Source organism: Bos indicus, chromosome 29, assembly GCF_029378745.1.
Source record: "Bos indicus isolate NIAB-ARS_2022 breed Sahiwal x Tharparkar chromosome 29, NIAB-ARS_B.indTharparkar_mat_pri_1.0, whole genome shotgun sequence".
In the NCBI taxonomy this organism is placed as follows: Eukaryota; Metazoa; Chordata; class Mammalia; order Artiodactyla; family Bovidae; genus Bos; species Bos indicus.
In genome coordinates, this window is record NC_091788.1 from 46,435,516 (window position 1) to 46,459,786 (window position 24,271).

Genomic DNA, 24,271 nt, shown 5'->3' on the forward strand with positions numbered 1-24,271 from the left:
AGGCCCTGGTGCAGGCTTTGGGTTCCACCCTCCGTTTCAGAAGCTTCCTCTCCTGCTTGGTGACCAGGAGATCTGCCCACTCATTGCACGGACAGGGTTCCTTGTCTCCAGTTTCGAGCGTGGGGTGCCTGGGCCGGGGCAGGTGGGGAGCTTAGACAGGAAGTACTGGGGGCAGGTGACTGGCGAGCCCCCAGGCAGCTCCCTTCCTCATGGGGCCGGGGCCCTTCCCAGGTCAGCAGGGAAGCAGCAGCAGCTGCAGTGCCCGGCCTTTCTCTTCCGTTTCCCCCGAAAGCCTGAGAGCTGCACTAGTTGCTTGCATGGCTAGCCTCTGCCTCTCCGGCTGAGCTCTGCACTCTCTTCCTGACCCCCGGAGCTCTGCGGGCGCATCAGCTGTCCCCTGTCCCGCCTGGTTAGGAGCCTGGCTCCTGTGGGCCATCCACTGACCCCATGACCTGGGAGACAGCCTGAGCTCAGGGGCTGTGGGAGCTCTGGTGCTTTGCAAGCCTGACCCATGGTAGGATCCTGGTGAATAATTACCTCCCTGGGTCGTTGAGGTCTCTTCCCTGCCAGCCCGTCCCCAGCATTTCACAGGCCTTGAAAGGGGGGTCATCGAGGGGAGGGTGAAGGCTGGTTTGGCCGGGACGGTGTCCCGACCTGGTCCTCGCAGGGGTCCCTTTGCCTGCTCTGCGTTTGGACCCCAGGCCTCTGCTGCTGGGTCTGGGGTCGCGGGGCTGGGTGCACCTGTTGGTGGTCATCTGCTTAGTGCTCCTGGCTGCGTCATGCCCTCCAGCCTCTCTGAACGCAAGGCCCCTCCTTGCAGCCGTCTGCCTGCCCAACCAGTTCCGCTGTGCCAGCGGCCAGTGCGTCCTCATCAAACAGCAGTGTGATTCCTTTCCGGACTGCGTCGACGGCTCCGACGAACTCATGTGCGGTGAGCTGGCTTCCTGCAGAGGGCGGGGTCAGGGAAGGGGGGCGGTCACCCTGTGCTGGGCTTCTGTTCCAGGACCGTGGGGTCCAGAGGGAGGAAATGGTGAGGACTAAAGAGGCTGGGAAGTCGAGAGTCTCAGACCTTGGTGGGGGAGTCAGGGAAACCTTCCTGGAGGTGGAGGCAGCTGTGAGGAGGGAGAGACGGAGCTAAGGGGCATTTTAGCTGGGACAGAGGCACAGCAGCAGGCCCCCTTTGAGAAGGCAGAGGTGGGCGGGGCTGACTGTGGTGGGCCGGGCCTGAGTGGCAGGCAGAGGCAGCGGGTTTCTGCCCAGAGACCTCACTTAGCAGCGTCTGCCAGATAAGATCGCCTGAGAGGCTCGGGGCTGGGCCCCTTCCCTGGCAGCCTGCTGTCTGGCTGAGGAGGAGCCGTGTGTGGCCCTGTGCAGAAACGCACATGTGCGTGCACACATGCACACATACGTACACGCACGTGCTGCATGCCCCTTGAATGACACGGTCTGTACAGTCAGGGGTACCGGGGTACAGAGGATGCGAAATGAGGGCAGTCAGAGAAGACTTCCTGGCGGCAGTGGCTCTTGAAAGGCTGTCAGATTCAGACAGGAAGGGAACTGGATTCCCAGGAAGTGGGGATGTCTCCATGCATCTGGGGATGTGGCCCCTTCGTTCACGGCAGAAGGCCCAAGATAGAGATGACTTATGAATGGGGAAGAAGGGGGGGTCCCCGGGGACTCACTGAGCACTTTCGTACGTCCCATCAACCCAGGGCAGGCCCCTCAGCTACCACCTCGGGGGAGGTCTGGGGTCCGAGGGCAGCCGCGGGGTTCTGAGCCCTGCTCCTTTGGCAGGCAGGTGTCCACACTGACCATGTCTGTCTTTGGTCTCCCATGTGACTATCCCAGTTGTTGGGATGATTGTCATCCATAGTCAGGCCTCCTCGCTGGAACCAGCAGCTTTCCTCCCTTTCTCTGGGGGGTTTGACCAGCTGGAGGGGACCGAGTTGATTGTCCCTAGAACCGTTGTGCCGACCTGATGGGGAAGTGAGTGTTCTTTGGACAAGGTTGAGTCTAGAGCCCAGACCGCGAAGCTCCAGGTCAGGGGCGTGAATAGGAGGAGTCGCTGGTGAGGGGCTGGGGGCGGTGGGAGAGCTCAGTCCAGCTGAGGAGGGGCAGGAGGCCGCTGCGGGGAGGCTGGAGGGGGCAAGCCCTTCAGGGGTGCTGCCCCAGCCCCCTAGCAGCTCCACCAGTGGGTGCTGGGCCGGGGCGGGTACGAGCCCTCCAGGGCACACAGCGCCTGCCCCCCCTCAGGAGACCCGCTCCGTTTGGGTTGACGTCCGCCGTCTCTCCCTGCCCGGCCTCCGGCAGAAATCACCAAGCTGCCTTCGGACGACGGCCCAGCCCACAGCAGCGCCATCGGGCCGGTCATTGGCATCATCCTGTCGCTCTTCATCATGGGCGGGGTCTACTTCGTGTGCCAGCGTGTGGTGTGCCAGCGCTACGCCGGTGCCAATGGGCCCTTCCCGCACGAGTACGTCAGCGGGACCCCCCACGTGCCCCTCAACTTCATCGCCCCCGGCGGCTCCCAGCACGGTCCCTTCACAGGTGAGGAGCCTGAGCCCCATGAGGGCCCTGGAGGAGGTGGAGAAGGGCGGTCAGGGCGGGCTGCGGGGCGAGGGGGTCAGAAATGCTCTTTGGACTTGACCTGAGCTCATCTGAGTTGCCCACTGGGGACAGTCGTCACGTGGGGCTTCTTTTTCTGAGCCTGGTTGGGTCTCCTGGGCAGAGGGGCTGGAGAAAGCACTCCGTGTCCGTGGGGCGCCCTGGCCCCTGACCAGGCCTCATGCCCGCCGGCCCCCCTCCCACAGGCATTTCGTGTGGCAAGTCCATGATGAGCTCCGTGAGCCTGATGGGCGGCCGGGCCGGGGTGCCCCTCTACGACCGGAACCACGTCACCGGGGCCTCGTCCAGCAGCTCGTCCAGCACCAAGGCTACACTGTATCCACCGGTGAGTGGGGGCAGGAGGAAGCCCAGCCGGCTCGGGGCACCCCCCCAACCCAGGACATCAGGGTTTCTAGAATTACCAGCCTGCCGTTCCATCCCTCAGGATGGTGGATGCGTTCACTCCCCTCCGTGTCCTGACCTGTAGTTTTTTCCTTTCTCTTCTTTTATTGGAGTGGAATTGCTTTACAGTGTTTTGCTTCTGCTGTATCACGAAGTGAATCATCTGTGTGTACATTTATTCCCTCCTTCTTGGACCTCCCTCCCACCCCCTGGGCTTTCTGTTTAGAAAAGAGCACTCCTTGTTCATTGTGGATAATCCGGAAGTCAGGCGAAGTCTAAAAGTGGTAGTCGCAGGCACTCATGGGATGACTTTTGTGCTGACTTTTGCTCCCTGGAGCTTCCGGCAACCCAAGTGGGGTGTGGGCTGGCTCCAGGCCACACCCTAGAAGGAAATGATTGTAGAGGGTGACAATCTGAAGCCCTTAGTGTCCAGGTCCCGCTGCAGGATCCTGAGGGGGACCTTCTCCTCCATACTGGCTGGGAAAGCCCCCCATTGCCAGGAGCATGGCCCGGGGTAACCGGGTAAGCCTGATGCATGGATGCGAATCTGGGGCTACGTGTCAGGTTCTGACTTTACCTCGTCCTGTGCTTCTTAATTCTTCAAAACCTGACTTCTCTGTGATGAAATACTCTTCTGAGGTGAAGATTGCCCCTTGAACTTTCTCTGGGGGGGTCCCAGCAAGCACCACCCACCAGGACGGGGCCTGCCTGCCCTTCTGAGTGTCCCCCATACCCAGGCTGTTGCCCTTCCTTATTGCACCTGATCCTGGCAGGGTCTAGGAAGGAGGAGGCAGCAGGGGTTATTATCTCGGGTCTGCAGGATTCGGTCTGAGTCTCCTGGAGGCTACAGGGCTGGGCTGTTCAGGGGTGGGGGAAGCAAGGAGTCAGCAGAGAGGAGTTGAGGAACCCTCCCCACTGTTCTTGCCTTCCTGCTGCTATCATCACCTGACCTTCGGATGGCCCACGTAGCCAGCTAGAAGCCCCAAGAACCCTCTGAGACTGAGCTGACTCCAGGCCAGCCCCCTGCCCACCCCCTCCCACCCCCAACGTGGACACCAGGATGCTTGCCGCCTTTGGAGGAGCCGGGAGCTGGGGGGATCGCACTTGGCGGCGAGAGATGACACTGACCACCAGCAGTTTTTTACAGTGGCTTTATTGAGATACAGTTCACATACCATACAATCCACCCACTTCAAGTGTCCAATTCCGTGGTTTTTAGGATATTCACAGAGTTGTGCAGTCATCACCATGGTTAAATCTAGAAAATTTCATCATCCCCAAAAGAAGCCCTTTGTGGAGCCAGCTGTTTAAAAATTAACTACGTTGCTTTGAATCAGTTATATACATTCACGGTACAGAATTCAAAGGGCACGGTGAAAAGAGGGCCCGGCCTTCACCGTGACCAGGAATTCACCCCTCCCCAGAGGCACAGCCTGTGCGGGGTTGATTGTGTGTCCTCCCAGGGGAAATCAGTGCATAAGCGAGCATACGGGAGTACGGACTTCATCTTCCCAGCAAAGAGAGTAACATTTTTTCTTTAGTTTTGGAGACAATTGCAGATTTATCTGTAGCTGTAAAATATAATACAGAGCGGCCCGTCTCCCTTCACCAGTTGTCGCATTGGCAACATCTTACGTAACTATGGTTGTCTTGGCACATGAGTGCTGCTGTAACAAAAATGCCATAGACTGGGCAGCTTAAACTACACGCGTTTATGTCTCACAGTTCTAGAGGCTGGGAAGTTAAAGATCAAGGCTCTGGTTTCTCACTGTTCAAAGCCCAATTCTTAGTTCATAGTGACTGTCCTGTCCGTATATGGTAGAAGGCACGAGGGAGCTCTCTGAGGTCTTGTTTTTTTTTGGCTGTGCCTTGTGGATCTTAGGTCCCTGACCAGTTCCCTGACCAGGAATTGAACCTGCAACCTCCTGCAATGGAAGCGTGGAGTCTCAACTACTTGGCCACCAGTGAAGCCCCCAGGGTCTCTTTCTTAAGGACACTTATTCCATCCCTGAGTGCTCTACCCTTGTGGCTTAAGCACTCCAGAAGGTCCCACTCTTAAACCATCATGTTGGAGATTAGGTTTCAGTATATGAATTTGGGGGAGACCCAGACATTAATTCTACAACAGTAATACAGTATCATAACCAGTGCATTGATACAGTTCCTTTTGACTTTATTTCAGTTCAGTTCAGTCGCTCAGTCATGTTCGACTCTTTGCGACCCCATGAATCACAGCACGCCAGGCCTCCCTGTCCATCACCAACTCCCGGAGTTTACTCAAACTGTTGTCCATCGAGTCGGTGATACCATCCAACCATCTCATCCTCTGTTGTCCCCTTCTCCCCCTGCCCCCAATCCCTCCTAGCATCAGAGTCTTTTCCACTGAGTCAACTCTTCACATAAGGTGGCCAAAGTATTGGAGTTTCAGCCTCAGCATCATTCCCTCCAAAGAAATCCCAGGCCTGATCTCCTTCAGAATGGACTGGTTGGATCTCCTTGCAGTCCAAGGGACTCTCAAGAGTCTTTTCCAACACGACAGTTCAAAAGCATCAATTCTTCAGCACTCAGCCTTCTTCACAGTCCAATTCTCACATCCATACATGACCACTGGAAAAACCATAGCCTTGACTAGACGGACCTTTGTTGGCAAAGTAATATCTCTGCTTTTCAATATGCTATCTAGGTTGGTCCAAGGAGTAAGCAAGCGTCTTTTAATTTCATGGCTGCAGTCACCATCTGCAGTGATTTTGGAGCCCAGAAAAATAAAATCTGACATTGTTTCCACTGTTTGCCCATCTATTTCCCACGAAGTGATGGGACCGGATGCCATGATCTTCGTTTTCTGAATGTTGAGCTTTAAGCCAACTTTTTCACTCTCCTCTTTCACTTTCATCAAGAGGCTTTTTAGTTCCTCTTCACTTTCTGCCATAAGGGTGGTATCATCTGCATATCTGAGGTTATTGATATTTCTCCCAGCAATCTTGATTCCAGCTTGTGCTTCTTCCAGTCCAGCGTTTCTCATGATGTACTCTGCATATAAGTTAAATAAGCAGGGTGACAATATACAGCCTTGACGTACTCCTTTTCCTATTTGGAACCAGTCTGTTATTCCATGTCCAGTTCTAACCGTTGCTTCCTGACCTGCATATAGGTTTGACTTTATTTAGAGTTCACCAATTTTACATGTGCATTTTTTAAAGACACCTTTTTAAGAATCCATTTTTATGTGCTTGTTTATTTGGCTGCTCTGGGTCCTAGTTATGATACACGGGGTCTTTAGTCACGGCATGTGAACCTTCAGTTGCGGCATGTGTATCTAATTCTCTGACCAGGGATCAAACCTGGGCCCCCTGCATTGGGAGTGTGGGGTCTTAGCCACCGGACCACCAGGGAGGTCCCAAAGACAACTTTTTATTTTCAGAGCAATTTTAGATCCACAACAAAATTGGGAGGAAAGTAGGGGGACCTGCCAAATCCCCGCTCCACCCCCATGATCAACGTCCTGCACCAGAGTGGGACGTTGGTTTCAGTCCACGAACCTGCACCCAGAGGCCACCGTGTACGTCTGAGTGCACCTTGGTGGTTTGGATTCTTGGTAGAATTCTGTGGGTTTGGACGGACGTGTAATGAATGACATGTATCCACCGTTGGCATCTCGTACAGTGTAGCTTCGTGTGTGCTTTTTAAAACCCGCATGATAGCATCTGCAGGTAATGGTAGCTCCTCAGACTCACTTTTTTTTTGGTAAATGAATTTATCTATTATAATTGGAGGCTAATTACTTTACAATATTGTGGTGGTTTTTGCCATACATTGACATGAATCAGCCATGGGTGTACATGTGTCCCCTGTCCCAAACCCTCTCCCACCTCCCTCCATCCCATCCCTCTGGGTTGTCCCAGTGCACCAGCTTTGAGCACCCTGTTTCGTGCATCGAACTTGGACTGGTATCTATTTCACATACGGTAATATACATGTTTCAATGCTGTTCTCTCAAATCATCCCACCCTCTCCTTCTCCCACAGAGTCCAAAAGTCTGTTCTCTATACCTGTGTCTCTTTTGCTGTCTCATATAGGGTCGTCGTTATTTACCATATATATGCGTTAGTATACTGTATTGGTGTTTTTCCCTCTGACTGACTTCACTCTGTATAATAGGCTGCAGTTTCATCCACCTCATTAGAACGGACTCAGCCTCCCTTTTTGCTGCTGAGGCTTGGTGAAGGGCTGGCCTTTACCCAGCTCTTCAGAGGAATGCCCTCTCTGTGTGCTACATCACCCCGACTCCAGAAGGGGGCGCTGTCCCCACCCTGTTTCGCAATGAGGAGGCCGGAGGACCGAGTGGTAACTACCTGCCCTCCCCTCCTCCCCCGGGGGCCATTCTGCCCAAACTGACCACTCCCTGCCCGGTCTCTCCTGCACCCTGAAGTTTGTTTTCCTTCTCGGGCAGAGCAAGCCCCCTTCTTGGTGACTGGACAGTGCCCTTTGTTGGGGTGTGGCTGGGCCACACCAGTGGGTGTCTAGTCACCCCAGGATCTTGTTACCCCAACAGCAATGCTCAGAACTCCTGCATTTTCCTCATTTAGGGGAGACTCCAGGAAGATGCCCTGTAGCTAAGGCTGAAGGTCATCTTGACCTTTCTTGCCAAGGGGGTCCTCAAGAGATGACAGTCCCTCTTCCCACCAGCAGAGGGCCACACCAGCATGACTGTCCCTCTCACTCTCCTCAGGTCCAATTTAGGGTAAAAACGGTATTGTAGTGTAATTTACATTTCACTTATTACAAATGACGTCAAACATCTTTTTGTATGGTTAATAACCTTTGTAGTTTTATTTTCTCAGAAAGGTGTGTTTATGTCCTTTTTCTATTGGGTTGTTGGTTTTGTTTTGTTTTGTTAATCCATTTGTAAGGGTCTTGGGGTTTCCCAGGTGGCACTAGAGGTAAGGAACCCCACTGCCAATGCAGGAGACTCAAAAGACTTGGGTTTGATCCCTGGGTCGGGAAGATCCCCTGGAGCAGGAAATCGCAACCGGCTCCAGTATTCTTGTCTGGAAAAATTCAGTGGACAGAGGAGCCTGGTGGGTTCCAGTCCATGAGGTTGCAGAGTCAGACACAACTGAGTGACTGAGCATAGCACGAGGGCTCTTTATGTAGAGATATAGCTGTATTAAACGAATTAGCCTGGGATATGGGTTGAAAATATTTCTCCTAGCTTTTTGCCTTTTGATTTGGTTTATGTTGTGTTTGCCCTTTATACCATGAAATTAAGTCTGGAGTGGTTTTGGTCACGCCCAGAAAGGCTTTCCCTCCTCGTGAAAAATAGTTTCTTTCCATGTTCTCTTAAAGTTCTCAAGGTTTCATGTTTGTGTTTAAAACTTGCCCTTGGAATGTAATTAGAAGGTCTGAGTGAGTCTGGAGGTACTGACTATTTCTGCGCTGATGGCTTCCAGGCAGCTTTTATGAGTTGAGGTCCAGTCGGTAGACAGAAACCATATGGTGATTTGAACAGAGAAAGTTCAATACATTATTAGCAGGGATTGGAATTCCAGGGCGTTGGCCAGTGAGAGGTAAAGAGGACTCTTTAGAACACAGGAAAAGCAGATTATCTGGGAGGGAGAGACTGGGGAAGAGCCCCCAGCTGCCAGGCACCAGAAGACAGAAGTGGCCGAGGTGCTGCGCCAATAGAACTTGCTAGAGATCTGCCTACTGCTGTACTGGGAAGACTTCCCCACAAGCCTTCTTGACCTTCACCTCCCTGGTGCCCTGGGGGAGGTAGCTCTGACAGCCAGCAGGGAGGGGATTATGGGCAGGATCCCAGAGCTCCTTGGAGGCAGAAGTGAAGAGGAGCCAGGTCCGGTCAAGTTCAAGGGCAGATGCAGAAAAAGCTCCCCCCCAACCTGGGGTGAGGGGAAGTGGCGGGGGCAGGCCCTTTCTGCTGGTGGTGCTCCCTGACTGGTGTCTGCTCCCCTCTTCCCCCGAGCTGTACCTTCCCAGCTTTGGGGTCAAATCCTGAGCATCCCCAGGCTAGCTGTTTGGGCTGAAGTGGACCCTTCCCCCAGAATAAGGAGAGGTGTCCATGTGGTTCCTGAAGGGCAGGGGAAGGGCTTGGGCTTTTCCTGTAGGTTATTCACCAAGTGTCAGGACTGCCTTAGAAAGCAAGTCTTCTTAATTTTTTTGTTTCTTTTTCTAAATTTTCTTCCTTTCTTGGCTTCGCTCTGAGGCATGTGGGATCTTAGTTCCCTGATCAGGGACTTAACCCAACACCTCCTGCATTGGAAGTGCAGGGTCCTAACCACTGGACCACCAGGGAAGTCCCTAGCCCCATTTTAGAGATGAAGCTGCTGAGGCCTCAGAACGGGAAATCCCTCACCAGGGAGCCTGCTGCAGCTGGGAGGTGCTACAGAGAACTCAATCCACATCTTCCCTGGGACAGGCTGCGCCCTGTCCACCACCCCAGGGACCTGGGGAGAGTCTGTCCTTCAGGGCACACGTGCAGTGATAGCCCTCTGCCTGCTGTGCCCCCTGCAGGGACAGCTGGCAGGAGGTGGGGAGGGGGGGTGGAGTACAGACCTGGCCGGTGTCTGGGCCCCCGGGTCCCACGGTCCCTCTTGTGGGGCCAGTGGTGTGCTGCCTGGCTCTGGAGGGCGCATGCTTGGGGGGAAGAATTGTGTCTTTAGCACCACAGTTTGGGGGCGGTGTAGTCCCTTGAGAAAGGGGCACCCTTTCCTGGTTTGTTGAGACGCTGGCCCGGCGGGCAGCTAGGCTGTAGCCCCTCCCTGGTGGGTGGACGCCCCCTGCGTCCTCAGGGTTCCCCCAGGAGTGTTTGGAATAAGGAGTGACTTATAGAGATTAGACTTTTGCACCATGTGGAAGGAGATGGGGAAGTAAAACTCCCAGAGGAACCTCGCCAGGCGCTCAGGCCCAGCGACACGCCCAGGCCGGCAGGGACACTTCCCTGCTGGTGACCGGGGTGCAGGACCCATCGGGGACCTGAACGCGCTGGCCTGGGGTCACGACTGGTCAGCGGGGCGGCCTCGGCGGCAACCCTGCTCTGCCCCTCCGTGTGCCCACCCGCAGGCCACGGCTGCCGCTTCCCGTCCCCAGACCAGGAGAGTCGTGGGAGGAGGCAAGGCGGGCGGGGGTGGCGGGACCGCGGGCTCCGGGGCGCGTGTGACCTCGCTTGGCCTCCCCACAGATCTTGAACCCGCCGCCGTCCCCCGCCACGGACCCCTCCCTGTACAACGTGGACGTGTTCTACTCTTCCAACATTCCCGCCGCCGCCAGGCCTTACAGGTACGGAGCCCCCCGCCGTCCCGCGCCTGGCCCCCTTTCCCGGGAGAGTCAGCCGGGAGGGGTCGGCGCAGCGCGTGGCGCGCTGAGGTCAGAAAGCGCCCGGAGCCCGCGGGTGGGAGCCTTGGGGGTCTTGGGAAACCACCCGGGGTCCCCACCGCGGCTGGCCGCGTCCCTGAGGGCTCTGCGCTCAGACGGTGCTTGAATCCGGCTGGGGACCGCGGCGGGGGCCGCCACCCCGCGGTGCCTCCCCCGGGAAGGAGCGGGCGAGGCCGGCCCTCGCCGGGGCGATCCTTTCTCCTTCCTCGCGGCGCAGGCTTGATTCAGGGGACGTCGGGTCCGGCTCCCAGCCAGGCTGGGCGAGCTGAACCTGCTGAGCTTCAACCACCGGTGGCCTCAGCCCACAGGGCCCACCCCGCTCGGGCGGGCTACCTGATGGAGCACGTGGAGGCTGGGCCCCGCTAGGCTTGCCCCCGCCTCCCGCGTAGAGAGCCGGGTCTGGGGTGCTGCGGGAGGCGTCTCCTGGTCCTGGAGCCGCGGAGCCGCGGAGAGCGGCGCCGCCCGCCCTCTGGTGGCCGTTTGGGGGACTCCCGGGCCTGGAAGGGGAGCCGGCCGAATCCGGGAGGCGCAGCTCTTGACCCGGTGGTCACGACCCTGGTCAAGAACCTGCAGGGGCTCCCCAGCGCCTCAGCGTCACAGCCTGTCACCAGGGCTGTCGCGTCCACTCCAGCAGGCCAGCCCCCTCAGCCTCCAGTCTGCTCCGCTCGCCTGTCCTCCTTCTGGTCCTGCCTCCAGTACCTTTCCCCTCCGGCACTGCCTGTTGGGGTCCTGCTTGCTCCCAGGGCCCCACGTGGGGTGTCCTCCTGCTGCACCTTCCTCAGCGGCGGGCCCTTTGGAGCCGGCTCCCCTTCCTGCCCACTGTGAGGCCTACCTCGGGCCCAGGCCACAGGGCGATGTCACGGGGGTCATCAGGAGACATCCCCGGGATCAAGACGGGACTGGCTGGTCTCCACCACTTACAGCAGTGATACAAGGGGGGATAGCCGTGGAGCACTGTCTGGTGTCAGGCACTGTTTCTAGCACGTTCCATGCAGAATCTCACTTTAATCCTCACAAGCCGCTTTTGAAACGGACACCGTTTCATCCTTCCCGTCTTGTCAAGGAGAAACGGAAGCTCAGACAGGTTAAGTTTAGTCCCGAGTGGGCTCTGGGCGCCTTGTTCTCCATAAAGGTGACCTTGGCCCGGGGCTGCAGGCCTTGCCAGGGCCCGGACTTGGCAGCCTGCAAGGTAAGTGCAGGGGCGCCCACCTTGGAGGTGGCGCTGTGGAGGCTCATGGGGGCCCAGGGACAGCCGCTGTGAATGCAGGCTCCCTTTCCCTGTATCCCCTCCAGGCCCTACATCATCCGAGGCGTGGCGCCCCCGACCACGCCCTGCAGCACGGACGTGTGCGACAGTGACTACAGCGCCAGCCGCTGGAAGGCCAGCAAGTACTACCTGGATCTGAACTCGGACTCAGACCCCTACCCGCCTCCGCCCACACCCCACAGCCAGTACCTGTCGGCGGAGGACAGCTGCCCGCCGTCCCCCGCCACGGAGAGAAGCTACTTCCACCTCTTCCCGCCCCCGCCGTCCCCCTGCACGGACTCCTCCTGACCTTGGCCGGGCCACCCCGGCCTCTCAGCGCCCCTGTACATAGTTTTAAATATGAACAAAGAAAAAAATATATTTTATGATTTAAAAAAATATAGTTGGGATTTTAAAAACAGGAGAAATGTGAACAGTGATGGGGTGGGCAGGACAGGGAAAAACTTTGTACAATGGAGAAAATATTTATAAACCTAATTTTTTAAAACATCATTGCCATTCTTTCCTGCCGTGTGTGCGGGAGTTGCGTGTCCCCGAGGAGTGAACGGTCCACCCTGGGCAGCTGTCAAGTCCTGCCCTTATCTTCCTGGATATCTCACCTTCAGGCTCCCCTAGGGAGGGGTGAGACCTCTGGGAAGAGGCCTGCTCAGGGTCAGCTTGGTGGATGCCTGACTCATGCACGACTTGATGTTTGATTTTATGCTCTGCAATTGCCGTCCTGAAATTCCAGATAATTTTGAAGACTGAGGCCCTGCATTTCGTTTGGCATTGGGCTCTGCAGGTTATATCCCTGGGCTTTGGGCTATTCCCTGGCTGGTCCCTGCTACCGTCTGACCTGTGTGTGCCAGCTCAGGGCTGCTACTGCTCAGCAAGACACCCCCACCCCACCCGGTTGTCCAGTGGTTAGGACTCAGCGCTTTTACTGCCAAGGGCCCTGGTCCAGTCCCTGGTTGGGAAACTAAGATCCTGCAAGCTGCATGGTGTGGCCAAAAAAAAAACCGCCGGGGGCCCTGCCATCCGTGCTGACCCAGTGATGGTGCTGCCAAGCCACACTTGCCCGGGTAGGGGAGGGAGACCCCAATCCTCCTGCTCTCCTGGGCCCCCTCCATTCCCATCTCTGCAGATGGGCTAAGGACAGCCCAGTCCTCACCGAGACGGTCCATACACACTACCTGAGGCCTGCCCTGTGCCCACCCGGGTGGTACTGGAGGAGACACGGGTCAGCCTGGTCCCTGCCCCAGGGGCCCCCAGGCTGCGAGAGTCATGGTGTGTTGTGAGCAGGCTAGGCTGTTCTGGGGTCAGGTAGGAAGAACCACCTTGGCAGGGTTGGGAGGAAGGAAAAGGCAACAGCCAGGAAGGGCTTGACTCTCAGGGAGGTGGATGGGAGGTCGGGAGAATCAGGGCAGTGCTGGTGAGCCCTCCACTGAAGAATCAAACCACAAAGACCTGGAAGAAGACTGCAGTCCTGACCCCCAAGGCCTGGAGAGTGGGGTGAGAGCCGATGGGAGGGGGAATCTGGTGGGGCCCTGAGGGCTCCGACTGTGGGCCCAGGGGTCAGAGCTGGGATGGGTCTGGCTTCTTGGGACACATCTTTTTTTTCCAATTTTTGGCTCTGCGGGGTCTCTGTTGCTGCAAGGGCTTTTCCCTAGTTGCAGGGAGCAGGGGCCACTCTCCAGTTGCGATGCGCAGGCTCCTCATTGCAGTGGCTTCTCTCGTGGAGCAGACTCCAGAGCACAGGCCCAGTAATTGTGGCACACGGGCTTAGTTGCTCCGCAGCATGTGGGATCTTCCTGGACCAGGGATCGAACCCGTGTCTCCAGCATTGGCAGGTGGATTCTTTACCACTGAGCCACCAGGGAAGCCCTGGGACAGAATTTGAGGAGACTCCCCTGAGCCCTGATTGCCCGGGAGTCCCCCAAGGTCATGGCTCATCAGCCTTGACGGCTGTAGACACAAGTGGGTTTGCTGATGCCGCCACTGCTGGGACCTCGAGAACAGATGCTGGGGATGGGGTGACCCGCCGTTGGTGCAGACGGACCGTGAGAGTGGGCGGCCCGTCCTGAGTGCTGATCAGGGGTGGGGTCCACGCTCAAGGCCCCTTTGAAATTTATTTTTACTTATAGGAAATGGCAGCCCACTCCAGTATTCCTGCCTGGAGAATCTCATGGACAAAGGAGGCTGGGGGGCTACAGTTCACGGGGTCGCAGAGTCAGGCTTGACTGAAGCGATTTAGCATGCATGTATTTATTTGACTGTGCTGGGTCTTAGTTGCAGCACGTGGGATCTATTTAATTGTTCCCTGATCAGGGATTGAACCCAGGCTCCCCGCATTGGGCGTGTGGAGTGTTAGCCATTGGACCAGCGGGAAAGGCCCAAGACTGCTTTGCAGACCACAGGGGTCGGATCTGCCTCTCCCGGAAAAGCTTCGTCTCTTATCCGCTCTGTCCAGCTGCCCCGTCTGTCAAGAAAGGGTGCTGTCGCCTGCCCCTGGGACTAGAGTAAGGCTTCTGTGAGATAAGCCTTGCCCAGTCGGGGCCTGGCAAGCAGCAGGTCCTTGGTCATGGGAGAGGTGACATACTTCTTCAAGGTCGCAGCGCTAAGGACCAGCCGCTCCCAGGCCCAAGTTGGATCTCCTGTCCACAGAGCTGCCTGCGGAGGCTCAGGGCTCCTAACATTCGGCCCCGTGCCCTGAGGTGCTCATTAAAGCACCTGTCTCCATGCAGGCGGGGCTTCCCAGGTGGCAGAGAACCCACCTGCCAACGCAGGAGACTTAAGAGATACGTGCCTGACCTCTGGGTCTGGAAGATCCCCCAGAGGAGGGCATGGCAACCCACTCCAGTATTCTCGCCTGGAGAATCTCAGGGATGGGAGCCTGGTGGGCTGCTGTCTGTGGGGTTGCACAGAGTGGGACACATCTAAAGTGACTTAGCATGGCAATGCGGGCGGCCAGTGGGGGAGGGGGGAGCGGCTGCCTCATGGGGGAGACCCCCTCCTGCCAGATTCGCCGGGGATCTGGCAGCGGGGTCGGGGTAGGGGGAGTGGCTGGGCTGTGTGCATTGACAGAAGGGGCGAACCACCCTCTGAGGTCCTCCCCTCCCTCTCCTGCAGGCCCCCAGATAGAGCCGTTGCGTGGCCTAGGAGCCCGAGGGTGCCTGCCGCTAGACCCGTTCCTGCCATGCAAGGTCAGCTGGTGGAGTGGGGTCAACCCTCTGGCCTCCTACCATGTGCCAAGTAAATCTGTCAGCCTTCAGCCAGCAGCTGCTGTGTGCAGAGCTCTGCATGTCAGTCCCACGCTGGAGGACCCAGACAGTAGCCAGATGGGACCCTTCCCTTAAAGGTGCTCAAAATTAGTAACAGAGGCAGCTTCCTAAGTTGTGGAAAGCACAATTCTGAGATATCCTGGGGCCTATAGGCAGGAAGGCAGGGAGGGTTTCCTGGAGGAGGTGATATCTAATCTGTGTCTTCAGCGAGGGGATGAAGTTAACTGGCTTATTTCATTTAAACTTCACAACAGCCCAGCGAGGTAAATGGTATCCCCGACTTGTCGTTGAGGAAACCAAGGCTTGGGGAAAAAGAAGTAAAGAGATTTTTTTTCATTCATTTCTTGAACTCTTCCTTTATCCAGGAAATGTTACCAACTGGCTCCTGGGTGCTGCTCAATGTGGCCAGAAGGGCATCCACCTTCCCTTTAAACCCTCTCCCTCCGCACTGTCACCCACTACTTCCCAAGGCTCTGCCATCCCTTCCGGAGCCCTGTGGGGTCTCCCTCAGGTAGTGGGCTCCCTCCCTACCGACCCCATCAGAGGGGATCCATTTGTTCAGCTCAGCCTGCGTCCAACCCTGGGATGGGTGTGGGAGCTCTTCCCTGCCCGGGGTCCAGTGCTCCCTTGGGTCTACAGCTGCCCTGGGCAGTTGAACAAAAGCCATGTGCCCAGATCTTGGGCACGTCCACACGCTGGGAACCAGGATGCGGGCAGTGGAGGGGGTTCTGCCCCTGAGAAGCCCGGGTGGTTGCTGAGCTGGGTGGGCCTGGATCCGGCTTGGCCCTGCAGTGCTCCTCCTCTGGTGCCTCCAGCGCTGGGGCCCCCTGTTGGACCGCACCCTCCGAGAAGGCAGCTGGGGTCCCACCAAGCAATCCCCATACTGGCTCCTCTCCCCGATCTCCACTTCTCGGCCTCTCCCTCTAACTCAAAGGCTGTCTTCTCTTTTCTTTCCCGGCAAGCTCAATGGTGACCCTCAGTACTAGTAATCCTAGTGGTTCTCCTTCCTACCAAGTCCTTTGATGGGAAGGGAAATACTCAAACCCCGACGACCGCCACCCCCCCCCAACCCAGACTGAATCTTAATGCAGTGAAGAAAAGGAAAAGAGACAAGTTAAATTTCCATCTGAAAGTGGACCCACCTTCACATACCCCTGGAGTTCCCTAGTTGCCCCCTTTTCTCCAGCCTTAACATGTCTTAGCCCGACCACCCAGCAACCCCCCAGCACTGGCTCGGGGCCTCCCAGGGCATGTCCCCTGCCAGGGCAGCCCCATTCCACCCCTCGGATCAGGACTGAGCCCTGGTGACCTAACAGAAGGAAAGACAATGTGGATCTTTGTTCTCAAGGCAAGCTCATTCCATTTCAGGCCTTTGCTTTATCCTGAGCTGGTCTTTTCTGAGTGTATTAAAATGTCCTTCCTTCCTTTTCCTTTCTTTTGCAGTTGCCTTGGGTCTGGTTGCTGCACACGCGCTTTCTCCAGTTGCAGAGTGGGGGCTGCCCTCTACTTGTGGTGCACGGCTTCTCACTGCAGCGGCTTCTCTGGCTGCGGAGCACACGCTCTGTAGTTTCCGTGTGCAGCTCTCAGGGCACACGGGCTTCAGCAGTTGCAGTACACAGGTTCAGTACTTGCGGTGCATAGGCTCAGTTGCTCCGCGGCACATGGAATCGTCCTGGACCGGGGATCAAACCTACGTCTCCCGCACTGGCAGGCGAATTCCTATCCAGTGTGCCACCAGGGAAGTCTGAAATGTCCTTTCTTTCATAAAATCACAGTAATAGTAAATAATATTTTAAAAAATCATTACTTGATAGGATTAAAAGATGGCAGCTCTGTCTGTTCCCCAAAGTTAAGGAGTCATAGCTGGGTGATGGGCACATGTGTGTTCATTATACTTTCCTCTCTACAGTTGAGTATATGTGAAATTTTCCATATAGTTTTTTGAAAAGTCGAGATGGATTGAAAATTGAAATATGAAAAATCAAATTACAAAGGGATTAGGGAGAAAAAGGGGAAGGTGGTGATCTGAGAAATCTAGAAGTTTTATGATGGTGAGGCCAATGCAGAACTTTGAAATCACTGTCCTCCGTGAAGCCTGTCAGTGGCTCCCCGTGGTCCTCAGGACATAGGCTGAACTCAGATGCCTCCTTTTCCAGGAAGTTCTCCCTGACTTCAACCCTTCTAGTTAGGCTAGGAGCTCATCATAAATGGAGACTTTGGGTGCCCACTTGTGTTAGGTGAGGGACTGCATTATTTCATTTAATTATAGTGCATATGGCTCTGTGATCCACCTGAGTCTGGGATGGAAGAGTCTGAAGCAGGTACCAGCAAGTCCTTTGATGTTGAATGAGTAAAGGGATTCGGGTATCAGTGGGTGGCTGGGCCAACTCCTCCACAGGAGAGCAGTTCCAGCTCTGGTTGCCCCCTCCTACCCACACACTCAGAGGTGTCCCTCTGAGGCACCAACCCCTGTCAAAAACCACACTGACTTGTGCCAGAAGACCGGAATAGGGACATGCATATGCAAGAAACAGACCAGATTGAATAGGATGAAGGCTTTGTGCTGGATTATTTGGAAAGGAAGGGCAGGAGATAAATAGGCTTAAGACTTCCTCACCAGATAGAAGGTAACATTGGAAGAAGGAGGCGGTCCCAGCTGCAGAGAAGGGTCACACCAAGGACAATTCTCAGAAAATCTGGTCAATCAGAAAGGTCAGGAGGTCTTTAAAGAGTTGTTTTTTTAAAAAAAATTTTTGGCCACCCCGAGCAACATGTAGGAGGACCTTAGTTCCCTGACCAGGGATTGAACCCACTAACCCTGCATTGGAAGGTGGAGTCTTAACCACTGGACCACCAGGGAACTCTCTAAAAAGAGTTTTTAATGAAATGAACAAGTATTTCCTGAGCATCTATTGAGCTGGTAAAGAATCCTCTTGCAATGTGGGCAACCTGAGTTTGATCCCTGGGTTGGGAAGGTCCCCAGTATTGGGATCTTGGGAAGATTCCAGTATTCTGGCCTGGAGAATTCCATGTACAGTCCATGGGGTTGCAAAGAGTCAGACATGACTGAGCAACTTTCAATTCAGTTCACTGTGTGCTAAGTACTAGGTACTGGGGTGAAAAGAGAGTGAAAGTGTTAGTGACTCATCCGTCTGACTCTTTGCGACCCCATGGACTGTAGCCCACCAGGCCCCTCTGTCCATGGAATTCTCCCAGCAAGAAAACTGGAGTGGGTAGCTATTCCCTTCTCCAGGGGATCTTCTCAACCCAGGGATCAAGCCCACATCTCCGATGTTGCAGGCAGATCCTTTACCATCTGAGCCCCCAGGGAAGCCTCTGTGGTATAGCAGCAAATAAAGGAAAAACTAACCTCATGAAGCTTCCGCTCCAATGGGTCTAGAAATAGAAAGCTGCATTTTCAGTCCTGCTCAAGAGCACGTGGTCCATCTTACTGTTACTGAAAGCATCACATTGTATAGAGTGCTTTTACTGTCCTGGGGTTGCCTGCAGCCTCTCCTGTGCTCCAGCGCAAGCCTCTCTGGTCCAGCATTACTCACAGAGCACAGCCTTGCTGCTCTAAATCCAAACCATCCTTTCTAAAGTACGGCCAGCCCTGAATTTGCCCTCTGTTCCTCTGAAGTTTTTCCTTTGCTTATCCTCCAAAGCTGCCATGAGTCCCTCCCTCCCATTCTTTCCCCCAGACATGCTTCTGCAGTTCCCTGCTTCTCCCCCGCCCACCCAGGTTATCTGTATATAGATCTCCCTAACCCTCTGCATATATTTTGAACTTGTTGCAATCTTTTTTGTGGGATCTTAGTTCCCAGATTAGAGATTGAACCTTTGCCCTCAGTAGTCAAAGTACAGAATCCTGACCACTGAACTGCCAGGGAATTCCCTGGCTTCAATCTTGAAATGAATTCTTCACTAGCTGTAGGGCTTTGGGCAAGGCTCCGAGCCTCTCTGAACAGTAGGATCAGGCAAGTAATATCCATCCTTGGTTGCTGCCACTCTAGAGGCCCAATACCCTTCAGGGCATGGACACAGGCGGTGTCACCATTATCTACAATCACTGGTACTTTACAGATAAGATCTGCAGATTTAGCTGTTGTTCAGTTGCTGCAGCACGCCAGGCTTTCCTGTTCTTCACTGTCTCCTGGAGCTTTATCAAACTCACGTCCATTGAGTCAGTGATGCGGTCCAACCATTCTCGTCCTCTGTTGTCCCCTTCTCCTCCTGCCCTCAATCTTTCCCAGCATCAGGGTCTTCTCCAATGAGTCGGTTCTTTGCATCGGGTGGCCAAAGTATTGGAGCTTCACCTTCAGCATCAGTTTCTTCCTGGAGACTTAGAGGGGTTAGAGTACCCAACCAAGGTCGCTCAGCCAATGCTGCTGCTGCTGCTAAGTCGCTTCAGTCGTGTCCGACTCTGTGCGACCCCATAGACGGCAGTCCACCAGGCTCCCCCGTCCCTGGGATTCTCCAGGCAAGAACACTGGAGTGGGTTGCCATTTCCTTCTCCAATGCATGAAAGTGAAAAGTGAAAGGGAAGTCGCTCAGTTGTATCCGACTCATAGCAACCCCATGGACTGCAGCCTACCAGGTTCCTCCATCCATGGGATTTTCCAGGGAAGAGTACTGGAGTGGGGTGCCATTGCCTTCTCAGCCAATATGATGTGTAAATTCCTTCTGGGCCTCAGTTAATTAACGGGTAAAATGGGGATGATGATTCCCCAGCAGTGAAGTCTTTCTGAGTTGGCTTCCAGCTGTGGGTTTGCCGAAGTGGGGAGCTGGGGGACCGACTGGCATGTCTGCACCGGAGACCCAGCTCCCCAGGCACTACGTGTGTGTAAGTCTCTTCGGTAGTGTCCGACTCTTTGCGACCCTATGGATTGTAGCCCACCAGGGTTGACCCAGTTCAAGCTGGGCTCTCTTCTCCCTGCCATTTGGCCCGGGGGTGGGGGTGGGGCGCGCAGAGAATCTGAGTCAGGGAGGTGGAGGGCCAGCTGGGGCCGAGGCAAAGGGGTGCAGAGGGAAGCACTAGCAAGGCAGACCCGGGGCCAAGCACTAGCAAGGCAGACCCGGGGCCAAGCCCTGTCACTTTGCTCAGGCCTGGACTCTGGGAGGTAGCTGGGGGAAGCCCCAAGTAAAAGCCTGCCTCCGCTCCGTGAGCCGGAGTGATCATCCCTGACCACGCCAGTGCCCCCAGAGACACCTGCCACAGTCTCCCTGCCCGGAACCCTCGCCAACCCGCACTGAGCCCCGCGGCGCTGTCCTCCGTGTCCCGTGGGTGGAAATGTCACCTGCTCAGAAACACCACCACCACCGCTCTCTGGCCTGCTTTGCTTGTGCTGCTCAGGTGGAGTCTGACGTCCAGGACCTTCTGCTCCTGCGTACGCCGGCCGGCGGGGCACAGAGCGAGTGCTCACTAGATTTGAAAAAGCAGCTTCTGCAAAATTCTTCCGCAAGGCAAAAGGAAGACCACCTCCAATCCATCCAGTTTTCCTCCCTAGCAGAGAGGGGTGCGCAGATAGGGGTACCTAGCACACCCTGTCCTCACATCTCCTGGTACAAACTCCACCTTTGAGACAAGTGACACTGACTGCCAACCTCCCCGCTCCCTCCCCAACTTTATAAAATTCAGCCGTGGAGAATGCGGGCATCGATCCCACTACCTCTCACATGCTAAGCGAGCGCTCTACCACTTGAGCTAATTCCCCAGCTCTCAGGGAACTTCCGCCACCGAAACACATGGTAGCTCACGTCATCACCGGTTTCCTACAGGCTCTCGGGCCCGCCTGCCCGCGGGTCTCGCTACCCCATTGGTTCTTGTGCAGCTCCCAGACCTACTGCCATGATTGGCTTGGCTCACATTAGTTTTAAAAAGCATTGGCCATCGGATTGGTGGCCCCAGCCGTCCGTCAAGAGAAGGCCCTGCTGTTGCTATGGCGTAGTTGGGGGGAACCCAGACAAGGTTTCCCTCGGTTTCTGATTTGTTGGCTCCAGACTCCGGGGTCCTAGAGGTTCCGGATCCGTCAAGTCCATGGGAAAAGAATGCGCTCCCTCGCCCTTGACGGACGGGGTCCGCGAGCCAATCGGAGTAGGTTCAACGGGGGCCGCAGGGTGATCCAATAGGCGGCAGGGGGCGGGAGAGGAAGGCCAATGAGCGTGGAGCCGGGGGCGGGGGCAGGTCCGTGATTGGCCTCGAGGCGCTCGGAGGGAGGGCGGGGGGAACTCAAGGCCTGCTTGATACGTCCGCCATTTTGGGCGCTTCGCTGATGGTGTCGGTGAGCGCGTTTCCCGCCTGAGCGCAACTAGCGGCGAGTCGCGGGCACCTCCAGGTAGTGAGAGGGGGAGCGCGGCGGAGCGGGTCGCGGCGCGGGGTGCGCTGGGTGCGCAGCGCGCGGGCGGCGGCGGCGGGGCCCCTCCGCCCGGCCTCGGAGGCGCGGGGAGGGAGCGTCCCGGCCCCCTCCCCTCCCCCCCGGAATTCGCCTCTCGGCCGCCGGGGAGGCGCGGTGCCCGGGCTCCCCTGGCCTGTCCCCGCCCGCGCCTGTCAGCCGCCCGCTCGCCCGCTTCGGGGGCCCCCGCCGAGTCGGGCCGCGGGCCGGGCGGCGAACTTTTCGCCCGGGTTGACGTCCGCGGCCTGGCTCGGCGGGCGGCCGGCCGGCCGGCCGGGCGCGCCCCTCACCCGGCCGGGCCCCGCACCGCGCCGGCCGGCCCGCCCGCCCCGAGCGAGCACCGCCCGCCGCCCGCGGGCCCCGGACAAGTTCTCTGGGCGCGGGCCCCGGAGCGTGTCAAGTTGAGGCGGCGGCGGCTCGCCGGAGACTCGCGAAGAGGCCATTGTTGGACTCGGTTCTCCGGGAAACAAGTTCTGTGGGTTTCTGCTCCTTCGCCGCAGAGTCAGCGGGATACGCCGGCGCCCGGCTCGGAGTGTTTAAAACCTCCTTCCGAGTGATTTTTTTTTTTTTTTTAACTCCAGGGTTGCGACTCCAGCTCAGTCCTGGTCGCCCAAGCTCCCTGACGAATATGCGCTAGGCTGGGGGGGGGTGGGGGGTGGTCCATCTCTTGGCCGCAAGTACCTCCCTCTTAAAGAAGCCCTCTCGCCTCTCCCTTGGAGGGGTTTCCTGCGGTCCGGCTTGCTCTGACCACAACTTGGACTCTTGGTTGGAGGTGGACAGCACGAGTCCTTGGATGCACCTGTGTGTCTTGGCATCTCACCCTCCGAGCACCGTGTAATCTCTGTACTTAACCCATTTTCGCTGTGGGTCGGATCGAGCTTTTCTGTTTTGCTTTTCTGGGAGGGGCGCTTGGGGCTTGTTTCCTCTTATCGTCACAGCACTTGTGAATGTGGCTGTTTTGTTAACGTGGAGTTGACTGCGATTTTGTCCTCAAGGTCACGTTGTAGGTAGGCAGCAAGTGGGAAAGAGGCTCCAGATTTCCAGCCGCTGGAAAATCCACTTAAGGGGTGGTGTTGGAGCTTCCTTTGCTGTCGAGTTAGACGGCGTGGTTTTCAGATCTTGGCTTCGCCACTTTCTGGCGCTGTGACCTTGGGCAAGTCCCTCAACCTCTCTGCTTCTTCTCTAATACGGGAATAACAGCAGTGTCTGCCTCAGAAGTCTGTCGGAAGGAAATGAGTTAATAATGTGTAAAGCAGCTAGAAACGGTGCCTGGCCTGAGGAATCCGCTTAGTAATTAGTGGCTGTTATTAATTTGGATTTGATTTTTAAATGTTTAGATAGTATTGGGAAGTCACATGAGTGTCTAAGTCCTGGCTTTTGGTGACTGTCTTTAGAAAGCTCTAAAGTGTTTTTAAGAGTCTTTCCGGCTGAGAACCACCCAGGAGAGGGTGGCTGAGGATTGATTACGTTTACAGACGTTTTCTGGAGTCATTAGTGGTGATGTCTCAGACTGGCTTGTTGAAGAGATGGTTAAATAAAAGCCCACCAGGAGCTCACGTCAGATTCTGTTCCTCCTGTGCTTTTGAATACCGCTTATTGCGTGTGATTGGCCCCCAAATCAGTAGTAACTCCAGAGTTTCATAGTGTGCTCCTGGGTTCTTATTGAGGTTTGAAAGGTTACTGTGTGTTGAAATATTCTTCAGTGAAGCTAGTTTGGGAAATAACTGTTGTCCTGGTGGATGCTTTCGAAGTTATTTTGCATTTCAGTTACGTTTGATTGGAGTCTAGAATATCTAACAATGCCATCCACTCACGCATCTACTCAGAGTCTATTGATTCCTGCCCTGTGATCTTCTCCCTGCTGCTTGAGACCAGGCTTGTCCTTCCCCTGGAATTACCTGCTTGGGACCTGGCTTGCTTTGTTGCCCTGGGAAATGTTATTTTGATAGACTCTGTCTTAAGTAGAATTGAACATCTTGCTTGTGTAACTTACTGAAAAACGGGAAGAAGATTGTTTTAGAATACAAAACTAGCTTTTGTGTACAGTGTAGCAGAACAAAACTTGCTGATTTCAATTAACTGCCTGGCAGTTTGAGAATCGGACCATAACTGGACAGAAAATGAATAGTGATGAAATTACGGCCTGACAGGGTGAGGTTTGCTTAGTCTCTTTGAAATAAATTTTGGCACTGATGTGGTACAGAGATAATGTGCTTACTACAGATAAGACATCTTCCTTAAAACAGTATTTGTCAGAATTGGTATTTAGTTTGCTTCTTTGATAAACTTGAATCTTGTGGTTTTATATATGGGATATTTGAGAGGCAGCCTGAGCATATATTCGTCTAAAATTTTACAATGCTTTCTTACTGATACAGAATGGTTAAGAATGGTAGTGACAGTGAAGTTCTTGTAACCATCTGCTCAATTAAAACTCAGCACTGAGTTTATTTACGTACAAAGCACAAGAGGCTGTGGTTGGTTCTCATAAGTCAAGATCTGAGCCCTGGTGTGGCCGAGTGGAGTTGACTACTTTTTCTTAGGTGAGCTGGATGGACAAAATAGACCTGACACCTTGGCTTTAAGAAGTTTTCTTATTTTTTTCCCTTCTTAAAGGAGCCTCAGATGACTGTTTTTTATTTACTCTAGAGCAGTAGTTCTCAACTTGAGGGGGCGGATTTTGCCCCCAAGAACCATCTGGTGATGTCTGGAGAAGTAAATTTTGCCTGTCACATCTGTGGGGCTGGGCAGTGCTTCTAGAGGGCGGAGGCCGGGGATGCAGCTGTGCAGCACCCTGTGGTGCCAAGGTGGCAGCCCCCCCCCCCCCCCAAACGCAGCCAGTCCCAGCTGCCAGTAGTGCTGGGGGCGGGAAACCCCCGCTCTAGACAGGCGCTCACCTGACTTGCTTTGCGGTCATTTGGAGTACTTTTCAAGACTGTTCTGTAAATGTGTGGTGA

At 55.4% G+C, this 24,271-nt stretch overlaps 3 protein-coding genes across 6 annotated transcripts in view; all 3 read left to right on the forward strand.

Annotated features, from left to right (window-relative positions):
* LRP5 (LDL receptor related protein 5) overlaps positions 1-12,151 on the forward strand; it is a 124,079-nt gene extending 111,928 nt beyond the window's left edge. For 3 of the 4 annotated variants that reach the window (XM_070782579.1, XM_070782580.1, XM_070782582.1), the window contains 5 exons: positions 791-931; positions 2,311-2,547; positions 2,811-2,950; positions 10,202-10,299; positions 11,689-12,151. In XM_070782579.1, coding sequence (XP_070638680.1) covers positions 791-931; positions 2,311-2,547; positions 2,811-2,950; positions 10,202-10,299; positions 11,689-11,950 — 878 coding nt within the window. In that variant the 3' untranslated portion in view covers positions 11,951-12,151. The remainder of the gene's footprint in view (positions 1-790; positions 932-2,310; positions 2,548-2,810; positions 2,951-10,201; positions 10,300-11,688) is intronic. The other variant, XM_070782581.1, reaches the window with a different exon arrangement.
* A 7,572-nt stretch (positions 12,152-19,723) lies between these two features.
* The window catches only part of LOC139180687 (skin secretory protein xP2-like), a 41,579-nt gene continuing 37,031 nt past the window's right edge, over positions 19,724-24,271 (forward strand). Inside the window, exons 1-3 of the mRNA XM_070782810.1 lie at positions 19,724-19,765; positions 20,276-20,385; positions 21,235-21,789. Coding sequence (XP_070638911.1) covers positions 19,724-19,765; positions 20,276-20,385; positions 21,235-21,789 — 707 coding nt within the window. The remainder of the gene's footprint in view (positions 19,766-20,275; positions 20,386-21,234; positions 21,790-24,271) is intronic.
* The window catches only part of PPP6R3 (protein phosphatase 6 regulatory subunit 3), a 125,252-nt gene continuing 122,136 nt past the window's right edge, over positions 21,156-24,271 (forward strand). Inside the window, exon 1 of the mRNA XM_070783088.1 lies at positions 21,156-21,257. The gene's annotated coding sequence lies outside the window, so the exon portion shown is untranslated. The remainder of the gene's footprint in view (positions 21,258-24,271) is intronic.